Here is a 25,933-nt window from a genome sequence, read left to right on the forward strand (position 1 = left end):
TGCATTTTAAGCGTTTGGCCAAAGCACGCATAAGCTGCAGCATTACGTATGTTCAATGTGTGTCTGTCTTTCTGTCTGTCTGCCAAGCTTAAAATGAAAGTGCAATGACAAAGCTGAAAAACTTATGCGAGACATGGCTGTCATGAAACACCGAGACACAACACACGTTTGCCGTCTCGAGTTCCTCAAAAAAAAAAAAAAGAAAACACCACACAAAAAAAAAAAACGAGAAAAGAATTGTAAAGTTTAGCAGAGAAAGTACGTGCTGTGGGTTTTTGGGATTATTACATCACAGCTACAGCATACAGAGTTTTTCTGCCAATACACGCTCGATGCGTATTGAGTTGAATGTTCTCCTCTAATATTAAAGTTTGGCGAAGCACTGTTTGAGCAATAAAATCGGTCGATTCTTTGCAAAGTGTTTAATTAAACATTTAAATAAAATCTTTCAATAGTCAATAGTGCAATTAGAAATACTTTACTTTCTATTCAATAGTTTCATGAAGAATTTCATAATTTGTTGCATGATAAAAGTGTGTGCAAGAGGCTGACATTTTCATAGATGACTTTGTAAACTAATTGCAAGAAAATGGAAAAATATTTATGGTATACGTTTAGTATTCAATAAATACTTTAAACTACTTTTAATTAATGCTTTCGAGTATTTTAGTAATAGTCATCAAGCAAAAGTGGCATAGTTGAACATGCAAAAATATATGATATTTAAACATTCAGTATTCAATGAATACTGCAAAAAAAATGATTATTTAATACATTGAAGTATTTTAGTATTAGTCATCAGTATTTTGTTGTCATCCAGCACTCGCAATTTATATGAGGATTCAATTATTTATAATTCTTATTTGAAATAATAATATCTATACATCTGTTATTGCTATACAATAATATGCATATTCCTAACGTTAACTTACGAAATCAAATATGTAACAAATATTTTATTTGTAATCATTTTATGTTCTCACAGATTACTTTTATTGATTTATCATCATAGAATATTTGGCAATCGAGCAAACTCAGTTTGCAAAATTCAAATAATATTTTCACTCAATAATATTTACCAAATAAAAACTCTCAAATTCAAATATATATATGTAACTCTTTTTATAGATTATTTTTAATTTTATCCTAACACAGGATATTCGACAGTCCAGCCTCTCATTAAGCACATTCTTCCTTGTCTTTTGCATTTCGTTATTGGTTTTGCGGCATCTTCCAACAAAATTTATAAGCTTAGATTTTATTGAAATTCCTCAAAATATTATTAATTTTAAGCTTTGGCTTTGGCAAAGGCACCAAAAAAAGTGAATTTATGTTGTATATAGTAAGTTGAATTTCTATCAATTTAGTTGTGGTTTGTGCTCGAACACTGACACAACGCTTGCTGTTGGCACATTCTGCTTTCTCTAACAGATTTTCGAATTTTTCAATAGTTTGTCCCAGTTTTGTGAAACACACACACACAAACGAAAATTGAAACAGCGAACGAGAAGAGGAGAATTGAAGCGCCGCTGCCAACAATGCCTAGCTTACCTCTCCCTCTCTCTCTCTCTCTCTCTCTCTCTCTCTCTGGTGGCAATTCTACCTTCGACGCACAAAACCGTTCATAATAAAATAGGAAAAAAAAGAGTGAGAGATAGCCGTATGCATGTGATAGAGCGAGATAGCAGCGAAACGCCGTCAAAATCATACGTGCAATGCCGGCAAGTGACTTTATTGCAGGTACGTGACGTGAATTATTGTCAATGCGCAGCAAACGCGACGCGGCGAATGGAATGGAGAGAGGGAGGTAGAGAGGGAGGCATTTAGGGGGGTGGCAGCAGAAACTCGTTAGGATTAACAAGCGTTTACTTGGGCAAACGGCGTGCAACAGTCGCGTACACATATATGTACATACATACTATATAAAGGAAGAGCAGTATATCAGCTGCATTAGCAAGAACCACCAAGCCAGGATCTGCGTTTGTCACGGGGGGACGAGCGCGCCTTGCAGTTAAATTGATGAGCAGCAGGTACGCTCTGCTCCACACACATATAGATGGATGAATTGCCGCATAGATACAGCTATCCCCCATCTCCTTAACGTCTGCTAGTCGTCGTCGTTGTCGTCGTGCTCGTTAAGTGCACGCGCGTGTTACAGCCATGGCAATAATAATGTGCCCAGGCTCGCTTGCTCGCTCATACGTATCCTTCGACTAGCGTCAATACCATGTAGATATAGTTTTACATTTGCTTCCCAGTCTCGAGTTGATGTCCTCCCCGTCTGGCACTTTAAGTCCACTATTTGGCTTTTGGCTTTTGCTTTAGCTCTCCACCACTACTACTACTTACACTCCACATCCAATATGATCCGCTTGGACACCGAGGGCGGCACTCCATTGGTGGCAATGCACAGATAGGCGCCCATCTCATTGCGGCTCACTTTGGTCAGCGGCAGCACATCGCCATCGTACACAAGCACTGAATGTTTGCCGGAAGGAAGTGTTGTCCGCACCATGGAAATAAACGTGCCGAGCATAGAGAATTTTCAATGAGACCGACCGAGGGCAGCAGCAAAAAACTTTTGGCGCATACCTTTCTTCTTCTTTTCAACGGCAATTTCCTCGCCATCCTCGCGTCGCCAAATGATTTTGGGTGTGGGAAAACCATCGGCGCGACATGTCATGTTGATGTTTTGGTTTTCACGCACCGCCACCGAAGATGGTGTGCTCTCAATGTCCAGTATGTTGGGTGGCACTGCCATGGGCATTGGGGAAAGCATAGATTAACATAGAAAACAGGATGGAGAGAGAAGGTTGACTGACTACTCACCTACAACCTGCAGATAGCCCACCTGGCTAATCATGGGATTGGTGTTCACTTGGCACATGTAATAGCCGCGATCATCCTGATGCGCCTGATTCACGTGCAGCAGCCACGTGTTGTCCGTGTACGTAATACTGTACCGTGGTATCCTTGATATAACGTGTCTGTGTATGGTGAGTATCATCTGTCGATCAATGTGTATCCAGGCCACCTAAAACGAAAACACACATAATATATAACTCAGACATTTGTAATAAATGAAGAAATGTAGCCAGCATCAAGCCAAGTTGACAGCTGTTTCCGCTTTTTATACCTGCTACCCAAAACGTAGAAGGGTATTATAACTCTGCGATTTCCGCATATATGTATGTATATCTAACATGCAGAAGGAATCATCTACAGCCCCATAAAGTACATATTGCAGTAGTTTTTTAATAAAGAGATTTATATGAGTGAAAATCGCTGTCGACTCTTAGTTACTTTGCTTGGTAATGTGGTATATTATGGTACATTTTGCGCTAAATGGTATATTTTGTGATCTATGGTATATATGGTTTACTTTGTACACTTTGGTATATTTTGTACACTTTAGTATATTCTTTACTGGATGATATATATTATACTCTCTGTTATATTTTGTACTATATGGTTCTTTACTCTAAGGTATAATTTAAAATATATTTAGAGCATTATAGCATCATCGATATACCAAACATAATCTTCAGTATATTTTAGAATTCCTTCCTTTTAGAATAATACCAAACTATTTTGCTTTTGCTGAAAATGGGTAGCGGGTATTTCACAGTCGAGCACACTCGACTGTAGCTTTCTCACTTGTTTAATATACTTTTCATTCTTTTGGTTTGCGTTGCGTGTGACATAAGGACAAGGACTGAGTCTAGAGTCTGCCACTGGATTTTGTGCAGCAAACTTTTCAAATTTACTTTACTGCCCAGTGACAGCAATGAGTTTCTCGTTTTCAGCTTCCCAACCAACAAAAGCTTTCTCTCTGCGCCTGATGGAAGTCCAATAAGCGCACCAAGCGTTCACTCGGTCTTTGTGACAAGGACACACACGAGAAAGGACTCTGTGCACAGTTTTATATGAAGTTTGATATGGCGAGTAAATATTTGTGATTTGTTATGAACGCGCAGTGTCCAAGGAGATAAATGATAAGTGATTTTCTAGGCATTAAGACTTTGGCTGCTTTAAAGCTTGAGTTATTGCTTCACTTCTCGTAGAGAACTTTAATCATTTTCCATTCCCTTTTTCGATTTCCTTCTCACTTGGCGCCTATAGGCCACAACTTGTCAGTGGCACAACATCACGTCTGCCTTTATCTCTGGCTGTCAATTCAACACGCAAGCTGACGTAGTCTGTGTTTGAGTCTATCTCTCGCTCTTGGTGCGTATTTGCGAGCAATTCACAAAATTGATTTTAGACAGAGTCGCCAGCTTGAAACTTCCATTCAATGACGGCAATGTTCACACACAGTACGCACGATTTATGACACGGCTCCCTCGCTCTCCGCTGCATTTGACTTACCTTATAGCCACCCAAATGCTCGACCACACAGGGCAGATTCGCATCACGGCCGACGGCAACGGTGACATTCGGTATGGGCTGTGCAAAGCGTGGCTCATCCATCATAACTGCGAATGAAGAGTGGCATAAACAAGTCGGTTAGTTAATGAGCAGCCAAGCAGGCGCAACAAAAAAATAGAGAATAGATGACCAAAGTCGCAGTCTAATATACTCTATAATTAAAATTGAAATTTTCATTTAATTAAAATTTAAATTGATTGGACAGATTGCATACTTTTTTGGGCAGCTAAAATTTAATGTTTTACTAATTATAAAAATAAATCTATTTATGTCGGAAGCGCAAAGCAGCTGGAGAAAGTGGCTCAGCATATTTAAATAAGGTGCAGTTGCAACTGCAGTTGCTGCTGTTGCTGGCTGCTGTTGCCGGATGTCCATGACCCGCAGGCCAAATATAATCAACGGGCTGCTGTTAGTGTCATTATGAAATAATTTAACAAAGCAATTTTTTTATCTAGCCGGCAGTTGGAGATGGAGTTTTGAGCGCCAACCGCAGCCTGTTGCAAGGCACGTCGCGGACGTCCTTGGTTGTTGCTGCTGCTGGGAATGGTACTTTTGTTTTTTGCTACGCTTTCATTCCGTGTGCTGCTTTTGCTGCGGAAATGTTGCACAAAAGCAGAACACCATCAGCAGCAACAGCAAAAGCAGGCGGAGGCAAGTGGATGCACCTTTCTGCAGCTTGTTATCTGCAACACGCAGCTGGCTTCCCGCATACCAGCAACGCACACACATACACACAACTGCCTCACCTGCCACATTGCGACCTGCAGCAACACACTCAGATACAGACATCAACATCGACACGGACACGGATGCGGATACAACGTAGCTGGCATTGAAATTGAATGCAAGCCGGCATCGTTGTCGTCGCCGTCGCCGTTGCTGCTGCCGTCGCCCGGCAATTTGAGGTCTCATTTTACTAATTAAATTATGACACGGCTCCCAGCAGTTTCGACACCAAACACCTCGCAACAGTCTGCAAATCCTTTGTTCACTCCGAAAAGGAGTCAAGCATTAAGGGTGTGCTCGCTAAATTTTAAAGCAGTTGCGCGTGAAGTAGCTTCGTGGGAGGGTTCCGAAAATGCGGCTACTTTGCTTTAAAATTCTAGTAGATTGACTTGCAAATTTATGCAATGTTAATCTCTAATCTAAATTCGCGAGATGGTGCAAATAAAAGGGGAACTTCGCTAACAAAGAGTCGAGAAACTTGCGCTTTATAAATAAGGTTCAAAAAGTGTGATAATAGCAGGTGCAAATAGAATTATGTTTAATATTTTTGATGAGTGACCACTGCACTATGTTGAATTTGACCCGTTTTCGTGGCCAAAACTCATTTTTCGCAAGTATTCAAAATTCCGTTTTTTTAATGTTGCCATGTTAAGAAATGATCAAATCGCGATATTGTATACCTAAAATGTTAACTTAACAGTTTAATGTTAAAATAACAGCTGTTAAAGTTAGCTGTTGTAAGCGGACACCACGTGCACTGTTAAATGTTAAATTTGTGGTGCAATTTCAAATTGGCATATCTTCCACAAAAAATCATTAAATAATAAAATTCAAAAGGAATATTGCTTCTTCAAGTTATTACTATGTGTTGATACTAATATGTTGCGTGTTTTGTTCGTATTTTTCTAACAATTTGTATATTTAGCAAGTGTTCTCCCCTTGTCACTTTTCGAAAGAAAGTTGAACTTTCCAAAAGGTTTTAACTAAAATGTTCAAATTTGTTCAGTGAGTGTCCATATACATGTTGTAGATCTGTCAATTCTGAATTCATAATATGTAAGCTCATTATGCGTTTTTTGCGGTTTTTTGCGTAATTTGAATTATTAGGGAGCAACATTTTGATCAGAATTGCAGAACTGCTAGAAGTGTGGCGTAAGCAAGAAGCTTTTGCGAGAAACAAAATGCCATATACACTGTCATAACTTGTTGATCTTGCTGTCCTATTAAGATTACTTGCGTTAAACCCTGAAAAAACCGTCACTTTTCGCAAAATGATAAACAAGCCCTTGGTCAAGCCTTTGCGATTTTTTTTTTTCTTGAATAACTTCCATATTTTTTATCCGATCTGGACCAAATTTGCAGGACGCATTTGAAATAGGACATTCATCCTGAGTTCCAAAATTGGGGTCGCTAACTTAAAAATTACTTTAGATATTCGCTTTTTTTCGATTTCTGTGGGCGTTGACACGCCCACTTTTTTAAAATACCTTTCTATAGTAATAACCTTCATTATACAAGAAACCTGCATTCAATAATCTTGTTAATTTCAAAAATTGTAATTTTGGCCACAAAAACGGGTCAAATTCAACATAGTGCACTGCTATGAGAATATAAATTGACAGTATATACATAGATCAATAACCAAATATAATATAATTAATTTTTAATATAAAAAATGTATAAATAAAAGATACCCTACTCAATATTGAAAGCAAGTGAGAAGTTACTTTCGAATGTTCTCGATTGTAAGATATGGGCTGCTCATTTTCAATAAAAGCAAAACAATGCGGTATTATTCTTAAAATATACAAAATTAATATACTAAAATATACCGAAGGATATATCATTCAAAAGTTGGTTTCATGTATGAAACATTTTATTTCCCAATATTTAAAAAATAATAATTAAATGCACAAAATTATTTAGTGCATAGAGCTAAGACCGGACTGCAGCACAATTTTTTTTTGCATATTAAAACACCCACTGAACTATTATTATAATATATCTTGTCAAAGACAAATACTTTCACTTGACATTTCTATAACCTGCTGTTAGTATAAATAGTAACTTGTTCTACAATGAAGCTAAAAATATAATATTCAACCACACGAACGAACATATTTAACTTAACCTTCACAAATTGGTTTCATGTATGAAACATTTTATTTCCCAATATTTAAAAAATAAAATTAAATGTGCAAAATTATTTATTGTTTTTATTTATTATGGAGAAAATATAATATATTTATTTATTTTCGTAGTATGTTTCTATTATATTCAATAATTGTCAGCAAAAAGATCAATAAGCAAATATAATACAATTCCGACAGCCCAAATAAGTATGCTATGAATATTTTCTAAAATTTACTGCAATTTAAATTCGACCACTTTAACACTAAAATGCTAAAATATGACAATTACAATTTAGTACTTACCATGTGTCACTAGATTCGTCATGTAGATGAGAAACATAATTCGCCGATTTGTGAAACGGCTTGGAAATATGTTGAGCGCAATTAGCAAGAGTTTAATTACCGTAATGATAAACATTTTGTGTTGTGTGTTATTCACAGATTTGTGTGTTTAATCAGAATTAGTAAAATACACACACACTTGCACACCCACGCACACGCACACACAGTTGTTGAATTACACGAAATGTTGTTTGGTTATTTAGTTTTCACAGCGTTCTGCATTCATTTCATAGATATTTGCATTTGGATATCGCAGATTTACTTTGATTTCTCATACATGTTGATGTTGTTTGTTTTGTTTGCGAGTGAGTGTGCGGGTGGAAAGGAATGATTTACATTTATTTGTTTTGCGTAATTTAATTTGCACACACAAGTGAACACTTTCCACTTTTCCAATTTCCAGAAAATGGCAATTCAAATTTCATTTAGCGTAAAGCTTTAAAAATCGCTTAATTCACTTGACGCGCCGCTTTGCATTGTTGTCGTTGTCGTCGTTGCTCGTTGTTGTGATTGTTGTGGTCGTTCTTGTTGCTCTCGACGCTGTTGTTGTTGTTGTTTTTGTTGCTGCAGATGAAACAATGAAAATTGAAAATAAAAATTGTATACGGCAACGCGTGGGAGTTGGGGAAAGAGAGAGCAGAGATATGAGAATGAGAGAGCGCAGAGGCGCGCCAATTCAAGGGATTATGGCATTTATTATTATTATGGCACTCGCATGTTCATTTGTTGTTGTGTGGGCTTTACAATGTTGTATATGCTATGTGAGTGTGTGTGTGTATGACTGACTACAACAACAACAACAATGTCATATACGCATTGCAGCTCCTACGAGGCTTCGTTTATGGGCAATGACTCCTCTGCGTTGTTGTTTCGTTGTTGTTTGTTGGGATTTTCGGTTTGCAAAGTTCATTTGACTGCTGCTCTGTATGTCACTGTGTGTGTGTGATGTCAGTGTATGTGTTGCCATTGCTACATTTATTATTAATAGCACTGTATTCCGGTCAGTTGTGTATACAAATGAACGCGCTGCATTGATGTTGCTATTTTATGACCGCTCTACGCATCGTTCTTGTTATTCTTGTTGCTTTTGCTTTTATTACAGTTATTGCAGTTGTAGTTGCTGCTGCTGTTTCTGTTGCTTTTGCTGTTGATGTTGCTGTTGTTGTCGTTGTCATAACATGGCCACATTTTCATTGCGCATGAATTGTTACATTTCGTTTCATTTCGATTCCATCTTTCACTATTGTCTACTTCAACTCCCCAACAGAGCATGGCGACTATGTCAAGCGTTTTGTATGTTCATTTCAAAAGTGATTTATGGAGAGCTAAATCTGACTAGTTGTCGATATTTAGCAAACAGTTAAGTTTGCCTGTGGCTGATGTCAGTCCAATGAAATATCAAGTGCATTCAGATGACTAATGGCGGTCAAAGAAAATATGTAAAAGTTAAGTTGATTTAGCAGAAAATGTAAAATCAATGTTTTTAATGGAATGTTTAGCTATAGCTGAATATACAAAATAACTGGCAATTAAGAGTGTCAAATTGAGTTAAATGTAAAATTGTAACACTGTGAGATTAAAAACTAGATATCGTTGGCGTAAAAGTAAGGAAGACACAAATTACGTGGAACTGAACAAAATTATAAATTAAATTATTACGCATTGTGGTGTATTACAAAGAGACGAATGACTAGATTTGATATGGAATTGAATCCTAGATGAAAGTGAGTAAATTAACATGTAACTAAAGGCTTAGATTAATATTTGGTAATTGAGCTTGAAATATACTGAAAATAAACAAGTAACCAGACTTATCCAACTAACTTAAGCTAAATCAAATGCTTAAGAATATAGCTTATATCATATGTATACGTAAATATAATATATATTTATTTACTCATTTTTAAACAAAAAAAAAAACAACAAAATACAGTAATTATAAATTTTAATTCAGCTCAGAAAAAATAATAATTGATCAATTCGAAAAAAAAAAATAATAATAATTATTTTTTGACCAATATAAATTGATCATATTGTTGATAAACCCTATAATTATTACAATAAATCTGTATAAGGATAAAATAAGAGTATCTTAACCAACATCATAATACTCCAAGTTGTCAACATTGTCTGCCCGCCTGCTGTCTTTAGGTGACTGCATTTAAATACACTTTAACCAAGTGATGCGATTGGGTTTTGTGGTGTCCTGCGACTTGGCCGGTTCAATTTTGTGAAATGATTTATGAATGCACATGACATATCAGCTTCCTGTGCCCACTCTGACATCACCCTCCACCCTCTGTCACATTCACCACCCCCATTTGGAGTACCCGTTAAAGTACCGTTACTGCAGTTGCCGCAGCATCAAGACATTAATTTTTGATTTAACTGCCGCGTTTTTGTCGCTCGCGTCGCTTGGCTTAAATATTTATACACATGCATTTAATAATAAAACGAATCATCGTTTATTTACATTCTTATTTTTATTATTATTTGCTGTATTTAAAACTGGCCAGTCCCATATATATACATATATAGAATATTTACTCAGTCAAATAAAATGTAAACAAGCCGCTGGCCCATCATACGCCTGTCTCGAGTTCGCGTTCGAGTTCATCTGATTTTTTTATTTGCGCCGCATTTTTGTGATACTTTTTCATTACTCATTTTTGATGAACGATAAAAAATCATACATCGCAGCTGCAGCTGTTAAATATAATGAACAATGTATAGAGTCTCTCGCTGCTCTACTCTGCGGGCAATCAGCCCAAAAACCAACGCGTTAAACTATTTAAATTGAAAAAAATTACAAGATATTTTAAATATGTATGCAGCATTTTTATTTCGCCAGAAAAACTCCGAATCATTTGTACGAGGCAATAAAATGTGTCGCAAATTGTTTAATTGCCCGTACAGACGGCAAAAGGAAAAAAAAAATGCAATTCCACTAAGAGCTCAGCGTGTGCCGGCAAACTAGGCAATGGCATTTTTAATTTAAATTCATTCGATTAACACCGCAAATTCCATGCATATCAATATGCATATGACCATGAGAGAGAAACACTTTGATTACTTTGCAACATTGTTTTTGAAGAATCTATTTTACAAAGCTTATAATAAATATTTTCATTTTTACTGATAGAATAATAAATATATTCTCAGCCATCTATTTATAATTTATCTGTATAGTTCAGTGATAGGAATAATTAATACATGGAATATAATGATATTTATTTGTATTGCGCTTTCTCCTCTAATCAAGGATTTTAAATTGCATTTTTTTTCTTATTCTTATTGCGCCAAATTCTATTAAAAAGAAAGGAAACATTAAAATGAACCATGAACTTAAACCATGTATTCAAAAAATAAACATGTAATTCACTTCGATCTTTTTTAAGTAAATTTCAAGAGAGTAATTTATTAAAACAAACAAAATAAAATAATAATATTGCTCTGTTCATTGTTATAGCCAAAAGTAATTTAACAATTTTCTATTTTTAAAGAGCTCATTATTAATAAAAGTGCATTTGTAATAGATAATTTAAAGTTTTCAACATCCAAAACTTCTTTTGTCCGACATCCCTACTCTGAATAAAATAACAACTCATAAGATTACCCAAAAATACGCCCTGAAAAGTATGCTATACAATATCAATAATATTATTAATGATTATTTACGGTTCCTGGTAAAACACAGTCTTCATATTCTTAGCTCTTATAGTAAAATTTAATTTCTTATCTTTCTATCTTATTTCTTCACTTGTGTGTTCATCGTTTCGTATTAAATGGCAATCTATTTATATCGCAAAATTCCCTCACAAAAAGTCGCTCGCACGTCATGCCATGAAAAGTATGCTATCATAATTCAGAGAACTGTCAATCCTTCATCCATTATTGTTAATGGGTCAACTCTTAATCTATTTCTTATAGGCACTACTACTGCGACTATTTCTGGCTACTATTTGCGTATCCTTTATTTGGTGATACAAACTAAAAATCAATTTCAATGACCTCCAAACAGCTGTCAGAAATTTACATATGTCGCACCGCAAATGCCAGGAATATGTGGCAGCCGCAAATACGAGTCGTCGAACAACAACATGTGTGACTGACCCCCACACTGACTGACAGACTGACTGACTATGTGGGCGTGGTAGAATGTTAACATGTGCGTGCGTGTGTGTGTAAGTTGTAAGTGAAGGCTGTGGCTGCTGTCGAAATGGGCGTTTTGTTGCTTGCTGCTGACATTTTATGGCTGACGACAATGTTTTTGCCTTCGTCACGCCTCCCGCCTCGCTTCTCCCTGCTGGGTCAGTCCATATACGTAGAACTGGCAGTCAAAGTAATTAGGTTGAAATTACAAATTATGGGTTCATGTAGCAGATTATAGCGACAAAATCAGAGCAAACGCACATGACTGGAAATTACAGCATTTGTTTTCGGTCATGTGTGTTGGCCAACGCAAATTTGCCCCCAAAAGTGGACAAACGGGTGAAGAGGCAGCAGCTGTAGCTATAGCAGCAGCTCGTTAAAAAGCACTTAGGAAGAGCAGAGGGCGGGGGTAATTATGATGCAATCAGTCTGAAAACAAATGAACAAGGCTAAAAATCACAACTCAACAGGCAAGGCTAACTTTTCTATCCACACACACACACACACACACAACTTGTGTGAGAGTAGTTCTCACTCTCTCTTTCCCTAGATGGCAAAGGAATTTTCAATTCCCTTCACGACAATGTAAATTATGCTCGGAGGTGGCAAAGAAATGGCATCCAAGGGCTGTCATCCACCGACTTGCATCTTGAGTGGCAGTGAGACAACCAGCTGAGCAGCAATGCGCCAAACTGACAGCCGCCACATCGCAAATGGAATTGCTTGACAGGATGTCAGAGAGAATGGATAATGGTGCAAAGGCAGTTGGCAGTTTCCTCTTGAAAGCAAGCAGCAGCAGCCGAGCAACGGCATCCAAGCAACCGAGCAACCGAGCAACGTTGAGAGGAAAACGGAAAAGCAGCTGCAGCCACAAACACGAAAACGCATTAAGTTGCCAAAACGACGAGAGCTACGAAATTGTCGAGCAAACAAAACAAAACAAAACACAAGAAACGGAGACGGACATGGAGAATATATTTGACAATCTTAATGAATATTAAAAGGTTCATTTATATGCATCACTAGCATCTTTCGAATTCCTACCTCTTCCCACTCACAACAAAAAACCCATTCAACATTATAATTGCCAAGACCCACAAAAAAATAAACCAAAACAAAAGCAGTTTTTTATATGTTTTTACAAGTATTTTTTCTTCTTGTGCTTATTTTGTTGTGTTCGCCTTGAAGCGCTAATTAGTTCATTTTTTTTTGGGGCTGTTATTATCTTTTGTTTCGAAATGGAGGACATGCAAAAACAATACACAGTAGGCGCGCCCTTTGGCTGTTGCCACAAGTACTATACCAGAATAGAACCTTGCTTATAGGCAGTTCCGTAATGAGCTTAGCAAAGACAAAAAACACACACAGAGAAAGAGACTTGTGGTCCATTTGAACAAAGCAAAGGCAGAGGGAAAGTCAACGAGAGAGGGAGAGTGAGAGCTTGTGGTAGTTTCCGAGTATTAAATGAATAATTAACACGTTTAATTTAAAACACAAATAACGATACATGAACTTAAGACTTCAAGTCAACTTTCAAGCTTAAGATTGTCTTTCAATGAGTACCAGAAAATTTAAATTTTTGAGTGTGAAGTAAATAAATAACATGTTTAATTTTAACTATGATCGAACTTAAGACCTAAAATTAACTTTCATGCTTTCAATGAGTAGCAGAAAAATCCAATTTCTGAGTGAAAATAAGAGTCTAACATGTTATATTTGAATAATATTCGAACTTCAGACTGAAAGTCAAAATTTAAGCTTCAGATTATATTTCAATAAGTAGCTCAAAATTTAAATTTTTTAGTGTAAAATTAATAATTGCCAAGTGTAATTTTAAACGAATAAACCTTAAATAAAGAGTCAATTTCTAAACATCATTGAATTTCCGTACTTAAATGCTTAAAGACTGCATTTCTGAGTGTTAAATTTATGATTAACACATTTATTTTTAACCATACTCGAACTGCATTCATTAAGTAAACTTTAAATGTGCATTTTTCATTTTAAATTTTTAAATTTATTTTCTTTATGATTTAATTTCAATAAGTAAGCAGCAAAAGACAATTTTTGAGTGTTGAATAAATAAATTACACGTTTAATTTAAACGGTACTCGTATTGAAAAGTTAAAGTCAACTTTCAGCAGCATTGAATTTTCCCATTTATCCGCTTAAAGATTGCATTTCAATAAATAGCAGAAAAAGCCAAGAGCAGCAAACAAGGTTCATGGACTTTTATTTATGCGGAGAGCTTAAGCTATCAATAACTTTGACTTCGAGTGCAATGAACCAAACAAGAGGAGTGTAGAAGACGGCAGCAATAACGAGGCGAATGATAGAAAAACCATTGCCGCGTAATTTGGATCAGTGTAGCGACTGACGAAGAGTTACCGTAGCAAACAGGAGCTGAAGCAGCAGCAGCTGTAATTCCTTTACAAGCTGAAGGATATTAAAAACAAGTGCAGCAGCAGCAGCACGCAAAGGGGCACAAGCGAAGCAGCAAACCGAAGCAACCGGAGCAACGTGCAGAATGTTGCATAAACTTAACATAAATAATGGAAGCAATATTTCAAGGCAGCGCAAAAGCTGGATGAAACAAAGTGGAGTCTACTTTCCCAGGGATCCAAGGAGCAGCCGCAGCGCAACAAATGAACTTGGGATGACTTGCAGCGTGTTCGGCTGATTGCCGTGAAATTTATGTGTCCGTGGAGCGAGTGAAACAGCAGCAGCAGCAGCAGCAATGCAATTTTGTTATACTCTTTTCTTTTCTTGTGAATTTGCTAGCATGCAAATTGCATTTTGAGGGGCAATATCAGAGGTAACAGTTACAAAACGGTATTTACATTTTGTTGGTCAGCTACTTCCGGCAGCACTTGGCAACATTGGTCACACTATTGTTTGCACTTTTTTTTTAATTTCTCGAAAAACAATTAAATTAATTATTTAAATTCAAATGCATTTCTAAATTTGCACTGCACTAACAGACACAGCACGGAGCACAACGAACGGAACTTTATTTATTTCTTTCTGCTCGTTGTTTGCCAAAATACACACGGCGACGTTTGGCGTCCACTTCCGGCGCAGTTTCGAGTCGAACTGACGACCAAAACGCTTCGCTTCATTGGCAGCCTTCGCGTGTGTCCTCAGCCGAAGCACGAGCAGCCGAACGTTACTTCGGCTTCGTCTGCGACTTCGTGGTTCTTTCGTTAAGTTTCGAACGTTGTTCGCTGCGCTTGCGTTGTAGCTTTCGAACGAAACACGTGCGTTGGCAGGCGAAAAGGCAAAAGCAAAAAAGTCAACACAAAAAATGTAAAGCAAATCAACGAAAGAAAAACAAAAACAAAACATTTATTTTGTGACTGTGACTTCGCGCCTTTTTCGAACATCGCTCGCATTGTGGGTGCCCCAACAACAACAACAACAACGACAACAAGAAAGCGGAAAAAAATGTTGTACGCAGCGCATAAATCTCATTGGCCAAGAATGTGTGCACAAATTAATACAAAGAGCGGCGCCGACTGCGTTGTTGTTGGCTCTTTTTGTTGGCCAACTCTGGGGCTGAGTCTCTCTGACTGCTGCGGCGGCATTAGGCCTACAACAACGACGACGAGTGTCGACGAGTCACCCCCTTGAACTTGAATTGGATTTGTGAATACTACAGCAGCAGTCCGTCGTAGTGGGCGACGAAGGAGAGAACGACGAGGCGCAACAGTTGTGGCACAAAGTGAATTCATGCATTAGCTTATAATTCAATTAATTACGAGCACAGCAAATTGAATACATATTATGTTGATTAAGTTAAACAGCGACACTAAGTGAAGAGACGCGATTTATTACGCCATTGTAAATTACAACAAAGTTTCCAGCATTTAAAATTACTTTAATTACTTTGCAGTTTATTATTATTTAAACTATAAGTAGTTGTTTTTTTTTTTAATTATTATGCATTGTTTTTTCTATTATTTTATTCAAATAACGAAAATAAAATTATTATTTATATATTTTTATTCAAATTTCAAATACAATCCCTTATTGCAATGAGATGAGCCTGAATGACTAAGGCCTTCAGGCAAAAGTTTGTTAAATAAGTCAAACATGTAATTAAATTGAAAAATTCACATTGAACAATTATATACATCAATTCACTACATCATTTTATTTAAACATATTTTAAATTTTGTTGTTCTTCGTATAAACAGTTATTAAAAATGTTTCTGCATGCGAAATTTATTAAATTGTGTTGCGGAAGCATTCACCATAAATTAGGTAATATTTTGTTTAAAATAATCATATAAAATATTATTTATATATTGTTATATTTAAAATATTTTTTATATATTGTTATATTTAAAATATTTTTTATATATTGTTATATTTAAAATATTGTTATAAATTTTGTTCAGAATACATATTAAATATTGTTTATATATTGGTATAAAAACTAAATTCCCCATTTACACTCCAGTTCAGCCACAATATATTATGCCAAACAGTTGCCACCACTTCCAATTACTTTAAATTTTATTGTTGTTCAGAAAATTATTTATTTATTATTGTGGGTCGGATACATTAACAAATAGATAATAATTTGCATGAACCAATAAAAATAGTAAGATATTAAGCAGTTAAATTGATAATTACAGTTAAGCCACATTAAAATATTTCATTGCTTCCTCTGAACATAATTTAGTAAAAGTCACTACAGGATTAAAATTTTTAAATAATTACAACCGTATTTTAGTAATTTAATTATTTCAAAATTCTCATTTAAAAATAAATAATTATTATGTAAACTTTAGAATTAATTTTCAAAATTTCCTTATCCAAAATTAATAATAGTTGAGACACAGTAGCAGCTGATGTAATTTTCTGCCTGTTTAATAAATAATTAAGACGTTTAATTTTTAATCATACACTAACTTAATTCTTTGTAAAATTGTATGCATAATTTTTCTGTAACAATTTGCTAATATCTTAAATGCATTATTAAAACAAGCAGAAGCAAAATATTTAGTAGTTATTAAATTGCTAAATACGCAGCAAGAAACTTTACAAACTTCATTTAATATGTTCTGTACTATGATCGATTTTCTAGGATATTTTATCAAGTACATATGCACAACAACATTGAGCTCAATATTAAATTAAATTATCATAACAAAAAACCATTTAAACTTGCAGACAGAAATTAAGAAAAAACGTTTTAAGAGCATAAAATATTATGATATTTTTTTCATTAACAAATTTTTAATGCATTTTTTATGCACTGCCAATTTGCTGTTGTGGCAGAAAAACCATAAACCAACTTGCAGCTTTAGTTTGTTGAACTTCTTCACCTCCTCTTCCCTCTTTGGCCTTTCAGCAGACGCTTCGTCGTGGCAAGTTGCAAATACATATTGCACTTAAATATTCTGCATACGTAATTATGTCAGTTGCAGTTTAGTTTTGCGGCCATGTCGAGGGGGAAAGGGGGAAGAGTCCTAGAAGTTTTGGGATAATATCTGAAGCATATTTCTGTGTATTTCTTTTTCTGCTTGCGCAATCATAACGCACAAGCGCACACAACTGTTTTGCACAATCTTTGACTGGCAACTTACAAGAGAGCCACAAATTCGCTGGACAGCTAAATTTCCTACCCACGCAGCCTCCGCTCCTCATCCCTCCCTCTCTCTGAAAGTTATCTTGGGAAATGTAATGCAAATTGTACTCTGATATTTTGTATCTGTCTCTGTTATTATTTTGGCTCTGGCGGCTTTTTTGGAATAACAAGTTTCTGTTTGTATTGCAAGTTGAAGAAATAAACAAACAAACAGCGTACTTCCTTTGTGCTCTAGCAAGGAGCAAAGAGCAAGAAGCAAGGAGCCAGAAGTCTGGCAGGAAGTGCGCGCTTATAACAAAATTTGTTTTGTCTTACAACATGAGAATCTTGTTTGCTTTGTGGCCAGATTGCAGATTGAAAAAGGCAAAAATATGACTACAACTTGACTTCACTTTAATGGACATTTGTTGTGTACTCGTTGATGATATGTGAAAAAGTACAGATAATAAACTGAACTGTGCTGAACTTAACTCAAACTTGGCTGGATTTATAACTCCAACATATGCTCATCATCTTTAGATGTTCCGCTGCTGCTGCTTATCTGTCTGTCTGCTGTTTTCCCTTTTTTATATTTATTGCATCATTCGCTGCTGTAAACTCGCATATTAAGTGGATTGATGTATTAATATTTAAACGGCGATTTGTGGCTTCTCCTTCTCATCATGCATCCGCCTCTGGAGAGCACAACCAAAACGACTCGTGGGCCACTGGGTAACTGCACTCAACTCAACTCGACTCGGATGAATGAAAGTCAACTCGTAACCTTTGACCCTTTGCCTTTGCTGTATATTTATGAGTGCAGATAATGCTTAATCTGCATATCAAGAAAATCGATTTCAGATATATATTTCCAACACATTCTCGCTTGTCCTCCCCAGTAATTACCTCTATAAAAGTTAACGTCTTGTGGAGCAACCTGCTCTCCAGACAGGACTTTTCTTTTCTCCTTCGAATGAGTCTCCTCACATTAAAACGCGACACGCATTGTGGCCCTATGTTAACTTTTTTGTGTGTGTGGGTCTTCGCTGTGTTGCTTCAGCTCATAAATAAAACATAAAAGCGCCGGCGCGTAGAATTCCTTTTTTATGATGTCGGCAAGCAGTTGCAGCCTCCACCTCTCTATCCTCTTCCCCCCTCTCTATGTCTGAGTCTGACTTGTCGCATATTTTGAAAAATGTTTATAAAATAACACGGAAAACGTACAAGTCATAAATAATGCGTTCGACCCGTGGGCGAGTGAAGAGGAGAGAGAAAAGGGAAAAGCAGGGAAGGGACAAAAAGTGTCGCAGTAATATAAAATTACCACGCGTTTGACATGCAAATATCGGTAAACAAGTTGGGCCTGATCCTAACTGGCAATTATAACTGGCGACAACACTGCGTATGCTTGATTTGTGTATTCATTTCAGACAGTTGCAATAGTTTAGCATATTAAAGTGGATGAAGATTTAAGTTCTTTCTACGCAAATTCCTCTCTGGGGGTCATTCACTTTGACTTTGCGAATTAATAAATTGCAAGTGACAGTTGCGCAATTATTTACAATTAATTACGCATTTGACACACAAGCACAAGTACCTTCTCTCCCTGTTCCTTTTGAGAGCTGCAGAAATTGTCGATAGACTGCAGAGAGAAACCCAAACTCAACCCCAAAAGCTAAGGGAACAAACAGCTCATAAAAGTGGGCAACTTGAAAAGGTCTTCTGCATCCTCAGCTGCAGTTGACTATGCCAACTCCCACACACATAGAATTCTGTGGGCGTGTCGTTGCCCATGTTGAAGTTGAAACACAATCGATTAACATTTAATTGCACCTGCGGCTGCTGCACAAATTTCTGCCTTCTGCCTCTCAGATTCACTAATCGAAATTATTGTTTGGGTCTCTCTTCAGGCTACAGTTGAGTTTAGGCCCGAAACTCGTTCAGTCCCCGAATATTTGCTTGCCTCTCGAATCTTGCTGATGGCAGCACCAGCACACACACTCCAATACACCCGCACACACACACACACTCGAATACACACACCTACGTTTACAATGTGTCGATGCATTCAATAGAGATGCAATCACCTTTGCATGCTTAAAGCAGAGTCAGAGAGAAGCCAGGAGACACAGCAGAACCTATTCTCATTTGACTTGTTCTACTTACCGAAAAATCAGTGGCATCCTTTGAGGAGGATAACCCTCAAGTGGCTCAGAAGCCGAAGGGCACATCAAGCTTTATATTTTCCGGTATGTTTTTAACCCTTTGACGACCCCAAACACGAATCCGAATCCTTTTCCTCTTCCGGCTTCAATTCAACAATAAAAACCAAACAATTTAGCGAAAAGTTTGAAGGCGTTTTCGTAGCTGCGGTCGCTCAAAGCGTTTCCCAAGCATTTCAGTGTCAACAAGGGGAGAGAAAAGAGGGAAAACACTTCCGCTTTTCACACGTTTTCCTTGTATTTGCCGGGGCAGTAGAAAAATGCCACAAATGTTGCGCCAAAAATAACATTTGAATACCAAAAAAGGTTTTTGTGCCACGTCAGACTAACGAGGAGCAGGATGGTGAGTGCAGGGGAGAGGTGAGGAAGCTGTTGATGTTGGTGGAGACGTCTCCATTTGGAGGCAGACGCTGCCGCAGCTATTCCGGGCATTTTCATGGTGACATTGCGAGGATAACTAAACTGGCCAGAAAAAAACTGAAGCTGAAACTGAAAAATGGAAATAGTCAACCAGAGTGCGAGAGTGAGTACACTCACTCGAGTTTCGAATATACTCGCACTCGCATCTTCATTTGCGAGTGACTAAATGACAGTTTTTTATGTTGTTTCATTTCAATTGATCGACAAATAAACGGGCGGCAAATCGCATTGATTTTCCTAAATGCCGCTGTTTGCTTAACGAGACTCGACAAACGAATCAATATCAGAATCCGAATTCGAATGCGAAATAAAAATTGAAACAGTATCATTTGCAAATACAGGACTCGAATTGTCCTCGATGATTGAACTGAAGCATCCTTTGGATATCCATTGAATTGTTGACTGAATCGCGTTACAGCACATTAATATTTGATTTCCCTGTTTGTTTTTCATTTACTCAAAAGCAAATTTATTTAGATTTCCCCCATATGAATCCGATGACACCCCAAGTGAAGTTTCCTCTTTTACATTCTCTCCCCTGTCTCACTCACTCACTCTCTTTATCTTTTTGCCACTCTGCGAAATCGATACTCCTATACGTTTTGTTGAAGTTGCAACTGCATTTGAAGTCGAGTGATTGTTGTGACTGGGAAAGTGAGATGAATTGCTGCTTGAATCCTTTCACGTTAAATTATGTATTCATTTTTAATTTGTAAGCTTCGCATTGAAATCTTTAAACAATCCAATGGCTAAGCTCAGTCCTCCTTAAGCATTCTCATAGATTTATGTAGTTCGGACAGCTGTTGGGGCAAAGAATCAGAATGAAACAAGGATTCGAAACAGAAGACGAAAAGGAGTGCGAATCTGAAAGGATTTAGTTTGACCGCCTTGACCCACATTCACTTGCCACTCACAAATTTATTTGCCAAAATATATTTCACAATAGTTAAATTCCTATTTTTCATCATCAGCCGAGGCTTAAGCTCTCATATGATCTCTCTGCCTTTCTCTGTTGCTTTCTCTGTCTCTTTGAGAGACTCGGAATGTGCCAGCTGTTAATATTTTGACAATGACGCATAAGTCCTGGACAAAGGACAGGCATTCCTAATGCCAACCAGTTGAACAGACAGTTGGCAAGATGAATGTCGACAGTTGGATGAATATCCAAATTTCATATTCAGGCCAAGCACTCGAGTCTAACCTGCCTCTCTCTCACTTACTCGCTATCTCTCTCTCTCTCTCTCTCGCTCTGCTCTTGTTTAAGTTGTTGTTTTCTGTTTTTCTGGCACCTTCATTAGTTATTCAAAAATTGTCGAGGAACAGGATGGGAAGGATGAGGAGCACAACTGGAATTATGTCAGAAGTGCTCGGGTTGTCTTAGGCCCAGCGCCAAACGCACATGTGAACAGAGTTCAGGAGGAGAGTGGGATGAGGGATGAAGTGGGGCACATGATGACTGATGAAGGGAACGATACGTTAAATGTGTGCTTAAGTAGCCAATGTCCTGCCACTTAAAGGTGTTTGAGGAAATAGCTTTAAAGCAAACAAACTTAATTTTGAATCACACAACGAACCAATGAATAGGAAAAATACTTGTTATGATTGGGAGAATATCAGCTAAGGGATGCAGCTTTATTCCCCATACTGAGAACCTTCTTTTAGCATGTTCTTTACCTCCGATTCAATTAATTTGACAAGGGTAATGCTCCAAATGGGTAAATGAGTGAATAATTGTGAGTAACAAGTGAATTACAGCATTTAAAACGATGACAATTGTAGGATCTGTTCCTGCTTTGTCTTCTTCCTGTTGTTGTTCTCCCATTTCCATTGCGCGTGCTAATGAGTTGTTAAGTTGTTCCAAAGTGTCCTCAGTACGCGACAGCGATAAATGTCAATTGCAGAGAGCCAGACGATGACAACCCTTTACTCCTTTACATTATCTGTGGGGGATTCAAAGTTCAACTCTGCCTTCAAGCACCCAAAATGCAGTCGAATTCAATGAGAGAGAAGCTGGCAAGGATTCAGCATAATTTCCATTAAAAAGACCAGCAGAACATTCCCTTCATTCCGACGGTGTAAATGCCAAACAATTGCTGGATTATGGCCAAAATTCGGAATCCTCTCGATGACCATCGAGACGGGCTTCGAGTGTGGTCATAAATCGGCGCTGGCTAATTCCGAAGAGCGCACTTCAATTCGCATTCTGTCTGCACTTGGATGAGGCCTGTTTCTGACATTCATTGATTACGAATGAATGTTGTACTCACACTTGCACTCACTCTCCCTCACTCATATTCAAATTGCAAATGAGTGTAAACTGAATACTTTCGAGAAACTTTTGAATTATCAACAAAATGTCAAGCCAACAACCAGACAATCTTCCCACACAGAACATTGCTTTATTTGGGTCGTAAACTTTTTCTATATTTTCCACTCTGACTTTGACTTTGACCGAAGTGAACGTTTTGCTTGGTTTGGCAATGATTTAAGTAGAAGTTGAACAACAACGCATTCAGACACGCCCACAGACAACTCAGAGGGCAAATCTATTGAATTGTCATTCTAATGGATTCCATTTCATTGCTAGCTCATAGAGGGGAATCCGATGGTCAGTTTAAAGGAAGACAATATCTGTAGGCCAGATATCTTTAAAGAGTTTTGCCCTTTCTTTCGGATTATCATTGAAGTCATTTATAGTTATTCGAATTAGCAGGTTTCGCCCAGAACAAGGAAATCCTTCTCAATGTAAAGGAGAAGGCAGCAAAGTTCTGGTTGAAGTCAAGTCGTGTCCCCTGTGATTAGAGGTAATGTCAAGACGTCAGGCAAATTGATTTATTGCCCAGCAAAAGCCACAGGTGTCCATCTCCTTCACCTACTACACCCAATTCCAATATTTGTACTCTCAAGTTGTCAGTTGTCCCCAGCTGACAGACAGATGGACAGACTGTCGTTGTGGTTGCCCTCGCGCATTTCAGTTTCAGTTTCCACTTTGTTGTCCTTGAATGGCCTCAATGGCCGCTCAGTTCGAACTTCGCGTGTCCTTTGCGGTTTTCGGTTCTCAAACTGAAACTGTTGACAGCTCGCCCACCTGCCTCCTTCTCCTTCTCTGTCACTCCCCCTTCCCAGTCACCTCTTGAGTCAAGGAGCATGAAAAATGACAGCGTCGATAGCGATAAATCTTGGGCGCATTTAAAATCGAATCTTTCGGTTTGTGTTTAGCATAATCATTGGCAAAGAAAGAGAGAGAGAGAAGGGAAGTCGATCCCCTTGCTGTGCCTTTGTGCTAATTCGAATTTAATGCTCGCTGCACGGCATGACAAATATTGTGGATGGCGTGTCGAGTGGGCGAGTGGGAGAGGGAGGCTTGAGGGACATCTTGTCCCGCTGACAGTTTAATTGAATCTAAATCCTGCTGTGTCTGACACAAAAGAGAAGAAAACATATTTTTAATTTCACTGTTTGCTTCGTTGAGAAGGTAAACATTGAGATTTATGGCCACATCAACTGGGAGAGAACTTCAATGTGCTTCTCTAAACATATTTTGATAGCCTCTCCTTAGACTATTCTTCCCTTTCTTTCTCGCCAGACATATGAAAATGCTCAACAAATGTGGCCAAGTGCAAGCTGCAAATTTTCTCAGACATAAAAATCCCTAACAAACTATTTTGTTACGCATAATTTTAAACGCAGAATAAAGGCATTTAACTGCAGAGTTTATAGTTGATATTTTTGTTTGGTTTTATAACTGTGTATTTTCTTTATTTTTCAGAAGAGTCTGTTTAGTTTTTTTTTTTTTAATTTTGTGGCTGAAAATGTCTCTGCCATGATTTGTTATCTGGACTAAACCACACAAATGATTTTTATAAATATTTTTAACATTTCCCACAACTTTTTCTGACAACTCAACTGCGATAAGCACAGACAACAAACAAAGCAACAGCAACTGCAACTGCAACTGTCAGTTAAATGCACTTCTGGCATTTGTTTTTCTATTTTTAACAATGCCAAAGTTAGACTTAGATAGCAGTCAAGCGACTTTAGTGTTAGCATAGATTTTAATTTAATGCAATAAATATTTAATATAATTTATTAACACTAAAGAGTCATTTGTCTTTGCAGCACGAAATGTGTCAAAAGTTTAGATATATCTAAATTGAAGATTTATCGGAAACTGCGATGTTATCTTTAGATTGCCTAAAGGAAGTCTTTGATGTTGAAGCAACAACGCGTGATAAATGTATTTAATATTTAGCATCTTCTTTAATTGCTGCCGAGCTGTGATGTGCTTTGATGTGTGGCAAATGTAAGTTGCAGCAACGTTGCACAAATTTAACAATATCTGTGTGATTTATAGTTGCATGCAGCATAATGAGGCTTCACATGATGTCTAGAATATCGATTTTGTGCCACAAACTCTGGGCAAAAGTGTCAAAGCTGCGAGCTGAACGATGTGACGTGGAGATCACAGAAGCACAGTTTATGACACAATTCGCTGCCAGTTGCAGTTGCAGTTGCCACGCCACGGAGTCCTGCACTTTAAGTTCGCTTTCCCGCTTGCTGCACTCCATTTATGTGGCACATCAAAAGGCGCCAAGGGCGAAAGTTTCGAGTCATAAATATGAAGGCAAGAACTTGCCAGATAGTTTCACAGTCAGCGATTATTAAAAATTTATTGATTGCCCCATCCGATAATAATGGTTTTACGCGGGGGCGTGGTCGCTGACACGACTTGCCCAAGGGGCACACAATGCCTTACTTATGGCTCAGGCCAAAATGCTTTCAATTTGATTGCAGCGCGGCGGTCACAAACTTGGCAGGCAAAAAAAGAGAATCGAGATATATATACGATATTTATGCACTTCAATGCCGTTAGACAGTTTAGAAGCGAGATAGCAATAGATAGCGCTTAGAGAGGAAGCGAGAGCGAAAAAACTTTTGCAGATTATAAATCAAAACTTTCAATTTTCAAGCAGTTTTTTGTAACTTGACGGCAAAGTTGTGTCCAGACTGTTTTTTTTTCTTTCGAGACCAAGGAGAAAGTTCGGGGCCAAAGTCTTCAAAAGTAAGTAAGAACAATAAATTGATTGACTGACAAATTGTAGGCGCATGCAACATGCCACTCCATGAGGAGTGCAAATATGCAACAACAATTGTAATTAGTGTTTAGCTTTGAGCCTTTGTAACTAGAGATTTGCGGCAATACCCTAAAGGTGTTAAGAAATTGAAGAAAGGTATATTAACTGTGAGCTGAATTAGGATTAGGAAATTAGTTATACCCGTAAGAGACTAATTCAGATACAGCTTTAGTTTGTTTTTCAGCATATATCACATTTAATAATAAATATACATTTCGGTATATTTTAGTATTTTTGCTAGCTATAATATTTTCACACCTTTTATATTAATATATTTTAAAATTCTTTTTTATGACTTGTTTTTATCAATATACCAAATACAGATTTCGGTATATTTCAGTATTATGGTAAGTCACCGTCGAGCACACTCTAGCACTCTTTTTAATAGCACATGTTATATTAATATACCAAATATACTATTCGACATATTTTAGAATTTTTTGGTAGTTATTGTTTTGACAACACTTTTTTGTATTAATATATCAAATATACATTTCAATAAATTTCAGTATTTTTTCAGTATGTAAATTTTAAGAATAATACCGCATTGTTTTGACTATATTAAAATTGGGTATCGGGTATATCACAGTTGAGCCCACTGGGAGCATTTTCATTTGTTTTAGTATTGGAAAGAGCATCTGCTTGTTGTGCAAGAGCAGCATTGTCTGTTTGGTTTTGATACTATTGTGTGTTGCATGCCCCAAAGGCATTGTGGCTCATTTAAAAGCTGGCTGGCAAACTTAACCGCATACGCACAGAAGACGCAAGAAGACAATGATAGCGTTGCATGGAATTATTTGC

At 37.2% G+C, this 25,933-nt stretch overlaps 1 protein-coding gene across 5 annotated transcripts in view; it reads right to left on the bottom strand.

Annotated features, from left to right (window-relative positions):
* Window positions 1–25,933, bottom strand: part of LOC132789964 (lachesin) — a 176,141-nt gene that overhangs the window by 120,165 nt on the left and 30,043 nt on the right. For 4 of the 5 annotated variants that reach the window (XM_060798329.1, XM_060798328.1, XM_060798332.1 and 1 more), the window contains 5 exons: window positions 7,590–8,192; window positions 4,369–4,475; window positions 2,830–3,034; window positions 2,593–2,754; window positions 2,350–2,478 (listed from right to left, as the gene is read on the bottom strand). In XM_060798329.1, coding sequence (XP_060654312.1) covers window positions 2,350–2,478; window positions 2,593–2,754; window positions 2,830–3,034; window positions 4,369–4,475; window positions 7,590–7,704 — 718 coding nt within the window. In that variant the 5' untranslated portion in view covers window positions 7,705–8,192. Of the gene's footprint in view, window positions 1–2,349; window positions 2,479–2,592; window positions 2,755–2,829; window positions 3,035–4,368; window positions 4,476–7,589; window positions 8,193–14,620; window positions 14,853–25,933 lie in introns of those variants that run through there. The other variant, XM_060798330.1, reaches the window with a different exon arrangement.

The sequence above is a fragment of the Drosophila nasuta genome, chromosome 3 (genome assembly GCF_023558535.2).
Source record: "Drosophila nasuta strain 15112-1781.00 chromosome 3, ASM2355853v1, whole genome shotgun sequence".
NCBI classification, from domain to species: Eukaryota; Metazoa; Arthropoda; class Insecta; order Diptera; family Drosophilidae; genus Drosophila; species Drosophila nasuta.